Source organism: Colletotrichum chrysophilum (assembly GCF_026319265.1).
Source record: "Colletotrichum chrysophilum strain AFK26 chromosome Unknown scaffold_103, whole genome shotgun sequence".
NCBI classification, from domain to species: Eukaryota; Fungi; Ascomycota; class Sordariomycetes; order Glomerellales; family Glomerellaceae; genus Colletotrichum; species Colletotrichum chrysophilum.
Window position 1 is genome coordinate 152,642 of NW_026517390.1, and position 13,079 is coordinate 165,720.

A 13,079-nucleotide genomic window follows, 5' to 3' on the forward strand; every position below is an offset into this window, starting at 1 on the left:
AGTCATCCTTGAATCAACACTGTTTCTTCTTTTTTTTCCCTTATTTTGAATCAGCAGCACCCGTGTGTTAATGGCGCTTCGTCATCTAAGGGCTAAGGGAGGCTTGAAGCAAGTTCCAGGGCACAGCACAATCATGAAGGATAGGGTGATTTTGAAATTACGGGCGCATATTTGAGCTTCCTTCCTCTACCTAGAGTTCTGTGAATAGGAAGACAGTGGCAGCGCATAATCATCATCACACCTTGTTCATTTACCAGGACCGAGCGACGCATCATGTAATGGCCCGAAAAAGGAGTTGGAAATGTACCAAGTGAGGGACGCCAGTACATAGACAGCTGTAAGAAATCACCGGGAACTCTTCAAATACTGCAATACTTTTCGCCATTTAACAGAAAGACTTGACACCTTGCATAGCGTAGTAGTCAGCTGCATCTGATGGATTGGTACACTGGATTCATTTTCCAATTTAGGAGGTATTGAAGCTTGCGTTGTGCATTGAACACTAGCAAAGGGCAGGGCCACAATTTAAGGTACCTTGCTTCTGCTACCTTGGCTTCAAGTCTTGAAGCAATCATGTTCTGCTCAAGCGAGTAATCGGGCATTTATATTCAAGAAGTCGGGTTTTACAGCATGTGGAAGCAGCATATTTCCTGCCCTTCTTTCAGTTCACCCAGTGTCCAAGTAACCCTTTGTATTCGCCGTCCGCTGATAAATAAGGTACGTATGCTTCGATTCCACAGCGCGTTCTTTTCTACCCGCAGTGGTTGATTGGGTGAAAGAAAGCGACCATGATTGGACCTCTTCATTGGACACAAAAGCTTCGTATCACTACACCATTGGGACGCCGCCGAGTCTGCCTGTGGCGGTGCAGCTTACCGCAGCACTAGCTTGTCTTAATTCTGAGTGGATGTGAAATGCAACGTAGCATGTCACGTAAGGCAGTGCATTATCTCATATATGATAGAAGCCCCGCAGCTTGAAAAGCAATCAGAATCCCTATCTTATCCATGTTTACGTTGAGCTACGGCGTAATTGACTTCGCCGCCTCTTCCAGTGCAGGTTCTCCGGAACAACTGTGAACAGAATGTCTGCCGCTTTCACTTTCGGGAGTCTGGGCGATATTCTTACCCGGTGCCAAATTGGGATGGCATTAGGGAAGGCTCTAGGCGAAAGTCAAGGCAGCCACAAGATATATCGATGTTTGAAGAATGATATTGACTCATTTGTTCAAGTTTTATGGAAGGCAATCTCTTCAAACAGCTGCAGAATTTCTTGAAGCGTAGGCCTGAAGTGAACACCGAAAATGAGTTGACTCGGTATCTTGCTAGGTCCTTGCCATTTACCAAGATCGTGAGCATTCGGGCTGGCTCTCAGAGATCGAAGATATTATCAAAGAGACGATCGAAAACGCTGCAGAAGATATGCGAGAGGCGCTGGCATACTTTCGAGCAAAATATGAAAGTGCCCTTGGTGATCACATGCATCCCAGCAATCCCCTTCGGGCCAGCCTTAAGAAGGTTGAGTTTAGATTTCGCGAGGCGGAAAGATTGAAGGAACTGCAAGACAATATCAACACTAGTACCGCAAGACTCACCCTAGTCATCATCCTGCAGGCGCAGTGAGAAAGCCCTCAGAGAAGACTGACGCGAAGTGCCGCTGACTTTATCCAGGAAAGTAGCAAGAGTCAATAATGCGACAATGAGAGAACGAATGCATCAAATCACAGAGATACTTGCGAAGCAATCAGATGATATGCAATATCAGATGCTGATTCAGAAGGAACAGAGCGCTGGACTGCGGGAGCTAATGCTGGAAGTCTGCGCAATGGGAGATCGTGTGAAGCTTCAGGAGGAAAATGACCACTTGATGATAACAGAACTTCAGGAAAGCTCCGCAACTCTCGAGAGTCTAGGCAAACGGGTCTCCGCACTCTTCCTGCTACTTGCTGACGTTCGCGATATTGAAACACGGCACAGATACTTCGCAGGCCCAGACCCCACGTTCCAAAAGCCCATTATTTTCGAAGACGCGCTAGGATTCGTGTTGGAGATCCCGCTCAAATGGATCCGTTCCTGGAATGTAAGGGTTAAGTCAACTCCTAAGTCCCGCCGCCAGTTTGATTTCTCTTCTTGCCCGACATATACTGACCGAGTCTCTTTCCTCATCTAGCACTTCGAGACTAATATTCAACATATTTTCGAGGACAAGAAAGGCTACGACAAAGTTCTGAATAGAGAATATGGTCTTGAAGAAGATGTGAGTGGAACCGAACTAGACCGGTCGCTACCTTGGACGGTTGCTCTGCGTGCTGGGATGAAGATCAATATGTGCATGATCTTCAATCTTGAAGACCGTAATCTAGATGGGACAGAACAAAACATCTGTCCAGGATGTGGTTCTAGAGGAGAAAGCAAAGTTGGCAATAACTTTCAGTGGTAAGCTGTCATGGATTCTTACATACTGGCTCAAAAGATGTATCTAATTCAGGAACAGCAAGACTGCATCGTGCGGGAAATGGTACAGAGTTTCAAAAAGATTCGCCTCTCCCGCACACGCGGGAAACATCGATTCGCCGAGCTCCACGCCAGCTACTGATGCGAAGTCGGAAACACGAGAAAAGCCTTCGGATTTCAATCGCGTGCGTCTCGAAATAGTTCAAATTGAGATAGCTTCCCAAGCACAAAACCCCAGGACGGGTCGCAGCAAAACACTGCGGAAACAATCTGTTGTTGTTTCCCAGTTCAAACCATAAAAAGCCTCGTCTTCCAGCTCAGCATCGTTTACGACTGAATCTGCGTGGGGATCAACTGCAGCCTCTTACGCGGCATCCATGGCGTGAGTGTTACCCATTTCGCCCCAGTTCCTTGCTTGCACTTTTCAGAACTTAGCAGTAATAATACCAAGGCTAACATGTCTCAGCCCATCCGCTAGAATAGAGCGCGACTTCCGCACGGATCAACGTCATGATGCCACAAAAATCCAAAGTCGTCGTGTCACAGTGATCAACGGATATCAATCCAGCTGCGAGCACGGTGCCCCTATCCCTAGCTTTGGCGGGACTTTCAGACGTACATAGCGCATATGAACATGTCGACGTAACATATCAACTCATTACAGGTATTGACAACCCAAATTGAACACAGCCAGAGATAAAGGGATGGTGCATGGGATTTTGGGTTTAGATCATGCGTGGCCCGACACTGATTTCTTTCCAAATGGAGAAGTCTAACTGACATTGCTGGCTTCGGGCTAAGAATCCAGAAATGCCCCCGATGATTGACCGATCGGCAACCATTGCTTTTCTTCAAGAATGGATGGGACTTGGATTTGGTGAAGTCTATGCGAGCCTAGAAATGTATTTTTGGTTGCTCCCAACATTTCAGTATCGTGTGCTCGTGCCGTCGGCATCAATATTTTCGTCATGTCATATTTAATTGCGAAATATCATTGGTGGCGACATAGGTTCTATCTATTGTCAAGACATCAACAACATCTATAGTAGGAAGCTCGCTCAGTTGAACCAAACTTACCACTTACTGCAACTGGCTGACACAATGACACCACGATTAGTCTGCAACCCAAGAGCTGCGAATATACGCGAGTGTAATTCTGGGGCTTACTTATCTCAGTAATCAGCTCATCAAGCCGCAGGAATAAATCATATCACGGTATCGCGTCACACCACGCGACCAAAGCAGGCTGAGCTGCTGGAAGCACAAGATAATGCCTAGAAAGACCTGCTTCTTTTAATATTTGTGCTGAAGCGCAAAGCCCAAAAGTGAGTCTTGACATCACGAAGAATACGGAAATGCGGCATTGGAAAGTCTTGTCTAAGCGTTAAGCATCCAAGAATCTTGGAAAGTCTTGGTGTTGTTGAGCTTGGCGGTCTGGGCAAGAGCATTTACTGCGGGGAGAGGAAATTTCCGTGCGGAGGCATTTATTGCCAAGAGACAATAAGAAATGAGGTGCACTATCTTAATCGGATACGTACTGCGATGCCGAGAGACTAATTTGCCTTGGTATGCCTGCCCCTCCGCTTTCTCGCAGCTCAATAGCCGTGCTGAAGAAGGAAGGTCGTTTTGTCATTACAGCTCGAGTGGTGGAAAATCAACATTGTGGGCTGCTTGAGCTTTGGTAGTCTGAATATCATCGTGTTCGCCTTGGGCCGAGATATCAACGGTGACAACATGAAGCTTTCACCGGATTTGGGCCCTGGTCAACTACTGCAGACAAGCTGATACCTTTCCGGCTAAGTCCTTTACCACCTTGGCCAGTCGGCTCACAGCTCCCTATTTTGGCTACCAACCTCTCAGGCCCAATGCAACGCTGACGCGATCTCGCTTAGCCATAGCTTTCCTATCTTTCGACGACACGCAATGCCCTCACTGCCTTATCACTCAGACCACTTGACGAACCATGATTTCTCAACATGCAAACAACCCGACACTGCCTTTCGTGAAGTTGACCAAGAAAACTCGATTGACGCTGGCGGAAGCGAGAGGCGTTTCATGCTTATTTACCTCCTTCCATCCTTGAGCTAGTCTCCGTCTTGTGCACTTGGCAACCCCTTGGCACCCAACAATTGGCAATATCTCATTGGCAGCCGATGCTATGCATCGATTCTCGGCATCATTGATTGCTAGGTTCGGTTAAACTTGCTTGATACTCCCATTGGGTCGTAGCAACGTGGCTGGACTGCCGAAATGTGATGAACCCCTGGTCTTTGCGGTCTCGACTGAGCGCAAAAGTCTATCCTCCTCCGGCGGCGTGGCCCGTACAGAGTCCTGAACAGTGCCGCCCGAGCCCCCAAATCGTGGCCACACGGCGATTTCGTGCGCTTTCTCAATAACTGAGGCTTTCTTTTGGTAGGAACTGTTTGCCTAATGTACAACAGGTCTTCTTGAGTACGGGTTAGACGACATTGTCAATGCGTTTGCGTGATATTAATAAAGATACCGGACTTGTTCGTCCTGTTCGTGTGACTACCTTAGAACGGCCCACGATAGCAAGACCCCTTCGGCAGAGGCTCCGGGGGCATTCCGTGCGGGGCTGCGATGGGCAATACTCATACTCGAGGTGTTATCTGCAAGGTTGAGAACTTGTCGTCCCAATGTGATCAGCAGCTGCAGCAAACCTTAACGACCATCCGTCTTGATATTAGCTACCCCTTGGCAACGGTCTGCCCTGTCCAACCTACCTTCCATGTTTTCATCCCAAGGCCGTCTAGGCAGACTGGGCGCTGCTTCGTCTTCCTTTTTCTCGCTAGCTCAAGCATCGAGGCCCTTCAATATGCATGTCTGTTACCAGGTCTATGAGATATATGTCAACATCAGCATCGATTGGGAGGAGGGTATTTAGTATAAAGCGGCCGGTATCGAAGCGGCAAGTTCACGGCTCTTCTCCTGTCTCACCACTAACTCATACCTCCTCACAGTCTCTGATCTTGCCTCTTGGTTCCTGTCTCCACAATGAAGTTCTCTCTCGGAGTTTCCCTCCTGGCCACGCTCGCCAGCGCCGTGTCTGTTGACATGGCCAAGCGCGACACCTCCCCCCTCGATGTCAAGCTCGAGACCGTTGGCAACTCCGGTGTCAAGGCCGTCCTCACCAACATTGGTGACTCAGCCCTCAAGCTCTTCAAGACCGGCACCATTCTTGACACTGCCCCTGTCGAGAAGGTCGAGGTTTTCGCTTCTGGTAATTATTTCTTTCGCGCCCGAACGGAGCCGAGTGCTAATATCCTCCACCCAGGTAACAAGGTTGAGTTCGATGGTGTCCGTCTCCTGATGGCCACCTCCGGCTTGACCGAGGAAGCTTTCCAGGTCATCGGCGCCGGCGAGTCCGTCGAGGTCGAGTTCGATGCTGCCGAGCTTCACGACCTTAGCACCGCTGGCGAGATTGACATCGTCAGCTCCGGTGCCTTCTCTTACGCCGAGGCCGACTCCACCGAGCTGGCTGGCACCATCCCCTTCTCCAGCAACAGTGTTCACACTGCTGTCAACGGCGAGGAGGCCGCTGCCGTCCGCGCCCGCTTTTTGGCCAAGCGCACGGTCGTTCAGTCCGACTGCACTGGCACCCGCCGCACCGCTACTGTGGGTCTCACCCGGGTCATCTCCGTCTCGATCCGGCTTCGTGTCGGACATGAGCTACATCCTGTCTGCTATCGTCCATAAAAATTATTGCAGCAACATCTATTGTTCACTTTCTGTTTTAATCCAGCTAGAATCGCATCGGCTGTTCTGTTCGGACTCTGGAGCCCAGCTGACATTGTCCTTCCTAGGTTAACGCCATCAGCCGTTGCCGCTCCCTCGCCGTCGCCGCCTCCTCGGCCGCTGCTTCTGGCCCTGCTGCTCGCATGACTGAGTACTTCAAGTCTTCCACGTGAGTTTTGTTCTGAAGAAGATTCGAAGCATTCTCGTCGCTAACGCACACACCATCAGCACCGCTACTCGCAACACCGTCGCCACCGTCTTCTCCAGAATCGCCAGCGAGTGCGGCAGCACCACCTCTGGTGTTTCTCGCCAATACTGCACTGACGTTTACCCTGCCTGCTCCAACGGTGTCATCGCCTACACACTGTCGGTTCCACCTTGATCCCGATGTGCGTTGGTGGAGATGCTGACCATCAACCCAGGCCGTCCCAAAGCTACATGGTTAACTGCCCTCTCTTCTTCACGATGACCGCGGCATCTAGCACTTGTCATGCCCAAGACCAGCAGACCACGTGAATCAGCCCTCTTTGCGCTTTATAACTTACTAACATCTTCGCAGGATGTAAGACAACTCATCCCGATGGAGTGGTGGTGTTGAGGTTTGGGGTCGAGGAGAGAACTGAGGCTAACCATGACATAGCTTGCACGAGATGACTCATCTTACCCAGATTAGAGGCACTTCTGACTGTAAGTTTCTTTCGTTTACTTGATTTGCCCATGGCTCAGGTTATTGGCTACCTGGCAGTCGCGTCCACCTCGGCTTTCGCATACCTGAAAATATCACTGACCAACACAACAGACGGCGGTTACGGATACAACTTCGTTCGCTCTCTCAGCGCTTCGCAAAACCTCAACCATGCTGACACTTACAGTAAGTCTCTCAATTCCATCCCTGTATACTCTATGCTAATGATTTTTTTGCAGCCCTCTTCGCTCAATGTAAACTTCCCCGGGTCCTACTCTTGCTATTCACCTGACATGATACTAACCTGTGAAATAAGCAATCTACGCCGGATGCTAATTGACCAGCGCTTGGGCCCTATTTGACAAATAGAAACTCAGGGACTGGCATATACTAGGATGCAGCAAATGGGGGATAGCGGTTGGATACTCATATGTGCGTCTGTGTTGAGATTATGCAGTCTTTTCCATGGGCCTTCTTCTGGTCGCTTCACAGTACCTGGATTAGGGCAGGTTATGAATTGAGAACTCAAATTCGGAGGAAACAATCCGCGTATGACATGAAGGTGATCTTTTGTATTGCACTGTCTACTAATAAACTTGACCAATTGTGATGTAAGTCATGTTCGACTCAACGAAACCCTTTCCTGCGTGGTGGAGGAATAGAGCAATCGCCGTCTTGTCGATCATGCCGTGAGATGAACCCACTGAGAAGCCTTCGTCGAAAAGTCGAGGGTGGGCCAAACAGCCGTCATGCAGTTACGTCCATACCAAATCCATCCGAAAGACTGGTGCTGGTCACTTCAGCCTGTCCAATCACACCAGGCAGCTGATCAAGGGCTGTAAATGTCTTCCTCCTCGTCCATGTGAGCACCAAACGCATCGTTTGTTTTGCTGTTGTCATTGTTGGCATGCGACTTCGAGTTTGACGATGAGCGGGTGCTGGCCGGGGGTCTATTGTTCAGGTAAAGACGGCGGGGCAAGTCCTGTGCCCTTTGGACGTCTTCGCTGGTTGGCATGTCTCCAGCCGGTAGCATTTCCACAAGAACGCAAAGCACATTTCCCAGCTCGTTGCGATCGATAGAAACGTCGTTTTCGGGGCTGCACAAGATAAAAGAGAGTTTCTGAATGAACTTCGCGTCGAGGGTCGCGGCTTTGGGATGCTCGAAAGTGCGTGGCCACATAGTCTGGAAGATTTGAGTCGGTAAGTACAACATTTTACGTTGAAAGAAAACCTTACACGAATCTGGAGGAGAGCAGACTCTGCTTGGGGCATAGAGATGATTTTCTCGGCGCATGTGAGGTCCACGATAGGCTGATACCGCTGACGGAGACGCTTCGACTTCGAATCTCTCCACCATTGAGCCACCAATGCGGCAGAGGCTGTCTTCTCTTCCTGGGTCATGGTGGAGTTGATAATGTTCTTCATCTTTACCATTTCGTAATAAACCTTGTACGTATCTTCTGGTAAATTTGCAATAGGCTCACCGTTGTTGCCGCTGCAGTCGCCGTTGTCGACCGCTGGTGCCGTCTGCTGTCGTCCGCTACTGTCGCTGGAGTCGTCGCTGTCATTGCTACCATCGTCGGTATCGTCGCTGTCGTCACTGCTGTCGTCGGTATCGTCACTGATGCAGTTCGCTGCTGACTTCCGTTGTTTTCCGCTGCCGTGAGTACCGGTCTACTTGGTTAGATTGCCATCGATGGATTTAGGCATTTTGGCAGTCAAGGCAGCATAGCCAACATTCCAAGCGTTCTGAATCGCATGATCGCTGACTGTGTCTGATACGTTACCTAAGTTGACGCCTTCAAGCCACTCGGGGTGGAAGAAAATCTGTGATCTGCCACCAGGAATATAATAACCGACAGGAGGGGCACCATCGACCCCTGTGCCCACCAGAACCAGGGCATACGTGCGGTTTCCTGAGACCTTCTCTTTCTTTGCAGCTCTGCTAGAACTGGTGGTCGGAACGCTTCTGGGCGCGGAAGCCAAAGGCAATCCAACTCGGAAGCAAGATCCCGCAAGGGTCCTTTGAATGAAATTCTCGGACATGAAGTTGTTTTGCTCCGGTTTGTGGGCTTTCGGGATGTAGTATCCGACGCTCATGACTTGAATTACCTTGGGGTAGATATCCGCATCAGGCTTGCCGACATCCCATTCCGAGATCTCCACTTGACCAGGCAATGTGTTGTCAGTCCAGGCCTTGTGTTCGCCCGTCTCGGGGTCAATCATATCCGTCAGGTGTTTCTTCGCTCGCATTCTCTTGGGCGTAGGATATCTGACCCAAACCAACTGTCGTCGCGGTCTTGAGGGGTACTGGTCATCGAACCTAAGCCTTCCTGCAGGCTGGTAGGCCATGTTTTGATTTCCCGTGGCCATAGTGAGTTCAGCCTGGAGAAAGTGTTAGTGTCAATTCTTGGTGGCCACTGTCTCTCCAAAACAGGGAAAAAGCAAGAGCAAGAAAGGAATCAAAAGAAAAAAGCAAAAAGAGTCCACCCTATCTCCCTGTGTCTGCGCGACTGTATCTCCTGTGTACTTGATAATTCCTGCCGAAGACGATGGTCGCGTCGCCAAACGACGAGCGAAGACCACGGATGACGACGAAAATGACGCAGAGTAAATGACCACAGGAAAGTTAGTCGCTCCAGCACAGTGAAAACAGCCGTTCTCATCGAAATGGAAAGACAGCCGTGTCACATACAATTTTCTGCTCGTTTTGGGACGAAGCGAGGGTAGAAGAGATGAGTTGCCACCGCAGGCTTGCGAAGACAAGGCTTGCCTGTAGATTGTGGAAACGGGAGAAGTGAGAGCCTAGTAGAACTTTCCGAAGGATGCAAGAAATGCTTCAATGGGTTCACAAAACGGCAACTGAGGCAGCCTGGTACGGCGGTAGGTGGGGCGCAAGGGCAGACAAAGGTGAGTTTCCGGGTACAACCAGCTTGGGCTTCTCACAAGCCTAGCGGGAAGGAACAAAATTGAGAGATGGGGTTGCTCTTAACTCATTTGTAGCAAAGACGAACTTTGGCATTTCTCAAGACACCCAAGGCTGGAAAAGCCTTCCCTTCCCAAATTTCATCTGCCCGTCTCTCGAGTTCTCCCCTTCGATACTCACTCATTACTGGAAGGTAGGGCCGACTTAGGCGCTCAAAAGTCCATTTCCCATCGCGCAAACGAAGACTTTTCTTTGAATGAACACATAGAGTCAGTCTCTCAACAATTGGCTGTCGCTTGTCAATGTCGTCGCCGACATGCTTATGGGGAGCCATTTTCTCCACCTTCTTTCTTTCTTCTTTTTTTCTCTTGTTCTTTTTCACGGGACGCCATCAGAGTTGTTGTCGGTCTGCCACCAAGGTCGGTCCTTTCAAAAAACAAAAGCTTATTCAATGCGTGGAAGGAACACCCGTATGCCCTAAACGTACCTTCCACTCTTAGTTGCTCATTTAAGAAAGGGCGTCCGTCGTGCTTTCCCAGCCACGTTCCAATCTCCAAACCCTCCCAGAACGATCATCTGCCAGTCTCATTACTTGGTGGCACACGACTCCACGCAAACCTTGCAAAAGTTCGCTCGAGAGGATACCAAAGTTGACATGGGCCGAAATGTCAGCTATCTGAATGAGGATGAGATCGATATCCGAAGACGTTATGTAAGCGAGATTCAGCTCATTCTGTTGACGGACGAGAGTATCTGGGTTTTGAGTGAGGCAGAACAGGCGGTTTTCCAGCAGGCCCGGTTCTGGGCGCTGCTATGGACAACTGAATTACGCCGTCTTGAAAGCATTCATGCTACCCTCAGCAGAACAGACAACAGCAACGAATACCTTTCATCTACCAGACTGGCTACCGCCATCGAGCTCAAGTCAGCTGTCCTAAATACACACGCCTACGTAGGCTATGGTAAGCAAAGCAAGAAGCCAGAGTCTCACACGTAAGAACAGCATGTGCTAATGATTCATGACATCGCAGCTACTTGTCGCGCAGACCAAGTTGGCGATAAACCGGAGAACATCGCTCGTAATGAAAGCGCAGCGGAGAAAGTATGGAAGATTCTTCAGCCCCTGTTCTATGGCAATTGTGGCTAACAATCACTGCGCAGGCTGGCGATCGCGACGACAACAAGTGCGTCGCAACGGGATGTCACGAGAGCCAGATTTGCCACTTCGCCGCCGTTTTTGGTATCAGCCGCAAATCAGCCATGCGATGGCTTTTGTTTTGTAATGAGAGTCTTCATAGGCCCACAGGCTTACAGAGACCTAGAGGTCAAACTTATCGGGTCCGGCACCATCATTGATACCCCGAGTAACATGGTGACTCTCACGCATAAGCTTCACAAGTACATGGACGACGCCATCTTTGGTTTGGAGCCAGTCAGTTATATTTCTCAACGCAAACCTGAGCTGAACGCACCTTCCGGAGAGTCCAACGGCCAAGAAATGAACACGGGACCAGCCACTGGTGATAGCCGCACCCAAGGACATGCGGAGTTGCAGACAGATGACGCCTCTCTGAAGATTCCAGACCCAGACCATCGGTCTGGTACATCCGCAGGCTTACGGACAGTTGACGTTAACCTTGTCGCCTCTGGGGAGAGTCCGAATCGAAGGTCTAGACGGGCCATGGAGTGCAACTTGGAGAGAAAGGCCGATGCCGAGGCTGAGGCCGACAGGATCCAGGCGCGAGAGGAAGAGAAGAGACCCGAAGAGATGAGGCAACACGGTCTGGAGATACGCTGTCACTGGCTACCAAGGACCAATCTCAGATGCCCCTTGGACAAGGTCGAAGACTTTGGAGCCGACCCGAGGGAGATGATGGAGGAATGGTCGGCCGAGAACTATGAATTTCGGTACGAGTCAGGACAGCCGCTCAACTCAGGGACGATCATAACGATCTGGGCAGACAAGAAGGCGGACCTGCCGGATGTTGGAATAATGAAGTTCATATTTCAGGCCCTCTGCTTTCACCGCCTCAGTGGAGGCGCCGACACGAGGATTTACCGCCCGTGGACGCACTATGAGACAGAAGACCCTGGTCACACATACGCGAGTGACCCGAGGAGGGAGGCGGAGCGACGCATTCTCAAGATACTTGCGGAAGATGATAAGGCAGGCGGAGTTCACAATGCCGATAGAAACAGGGAAACTGAGAAGGAAATTCTCCGTGCGCTTGCCGAGTTGGAGATATCACCCGCAGAAGCTTCTTCGAACCAAGTTGTCGACGGGGGCTCGGATCGGAGACGCACGCGAGGCGAATACACATGCTGTTGCCATCGATGACGATGACCCTAGACGTACTTGGAGGGCATATGGCGGAGGCTATCAAGTTGTTTGCGGAGAAGTTAGGTGACGCGACAGATCACACGGTTGCAAAGTTAGCCCGACTCTTTGCAAAAGAGCCGGTGAAGATAGTTGCTCGGCTAGGTCTTCGAAGCGTTAAGGTAAAGAGTAGCTTTATGCGTGAGGTGGGGTTGGTTAGGTAGTTGATTTTTAGAAGAGTAAGTCTTGCTATGATACCACTCAGACTTTTGCCTATTCGATGCTACCAGGAAGATGTTGATCCGCCTGCTAACTCTATTCGGCCACTTGCCTTCATTACGCGCGACTACGCGGTAGTCCTCGCGCGCTCGCTCAAGGAGCTCTTTTCTTCTCCCTCGCTCAACTCGTCAATCAAGTCTGCCAACCTCACAAAGTTGTCGAGTACCGTAATCACGTGTACCATCCCAACCTGGTCGGGTTCGTCGAAAGAAATTTGAAGTACCTTGATGGAGATGACTCAACATCCCCTTTCCATCAGGTACAAAAGTCGGCACCCCGCCAAGACTGCAATGAGCTATGTCGTAAGCCAAAGAGACAGCAACAATGAATAGCACCTAGATCTTTCACCCACCACACGAGCAGACCAACTTGGCAGCCGATACCAGCGTTCACTTGACAGGTGTAATCATAATGCTGCCTTAAAGTCGCGCGAGTTTCCTGTCATCAATTCCGACATGGCACGGGGGAATGTACTTAAAGAGTTCCATTAGGGCATAATTAGTGTCTATGTGCGTTGTCTGAGGGTGAGAGAGTTTTAGCACCCTTGATTTCCTATGTCAGTGTGTCTTTCTCTCGGCTCGGATGCCCTGGTTTTTGATCTTCAAACGATAGTGTAGTGGTAGTTTTGCTAAGAATCAGTCTCAAAGTAGCCACTCTCAGACC

General features: G+C 50.0%; 3 protein-coding genes across 3 annotated transcripts; 2 read left to right on the forward strand and 1 right to left on the reverse strand.

Moving 5' to 3' along the window:
* Window positions 1-5,468: 5,468 nt before the first annotated feature.
* On the forward strand, window positions 5,469-7,186 carry COL26b_010067 (uncharacterized protein; the record flags this gene model as incomplete). Its single annotated transcript, XM_053182778.1, has 7 exons — window positions 5,469-5,694; window positions 5,749-6,089; window positions 6,278-6,378; window positions 6,438-6,575; window positions 6,850-6,896; window positions 7,009-7,080; window positions 7,134-7,186. 7 exons carry the CDS (start codon window positions 5,469-5,471, stop codon window positions 7,184-7,186), a joined length of 978 nt encoding a protein of 325 aa, XP_053033314.1.
* A 537-nt stretch (window positions 7,187-7,723) lies between these two features.
* COL26b_010068 (uncharacterized protein) lies at window positions 7,724-9,246 on the reverse strand (the record flags this gene model as incomplete). The annotated part of the gene is made up of 3 exons (XM_053182779.1): window positions 7,724-8,077; window positions 8,131-8,568; window positions 8,665-9,246. 3 exons carry the CDS (start codon window positions 9,244-9,246, stop codon window positions 7,724-7,726), a joined length of 1,374 nt encoding a protein of 457 aa, XP_053033315.1.
* A 1,229-nt stretch (window positions 9,247-10,475) lies between these two features.
* COL26b_010069 (uncharacterized protein) lies at window positions 10,476-12,158 on the forward strand (the record flags this gene model as incomplete). Its single annotated transcript, XM_053182780.1, has 3 exons — window positions 10,476-10,782; window positions 10,867-10,922; window positions 11,127-12,158. 3 exons carry the CDS (start codon window positions 10,476-10,478, stop codon window positions 12,156-12,158), a joined length of 1,395 nt encoding a protein of 464 aa, XP_053033316.1.
* Window positions 12,159-13,079: the final 921 nt, after the last annotated feature.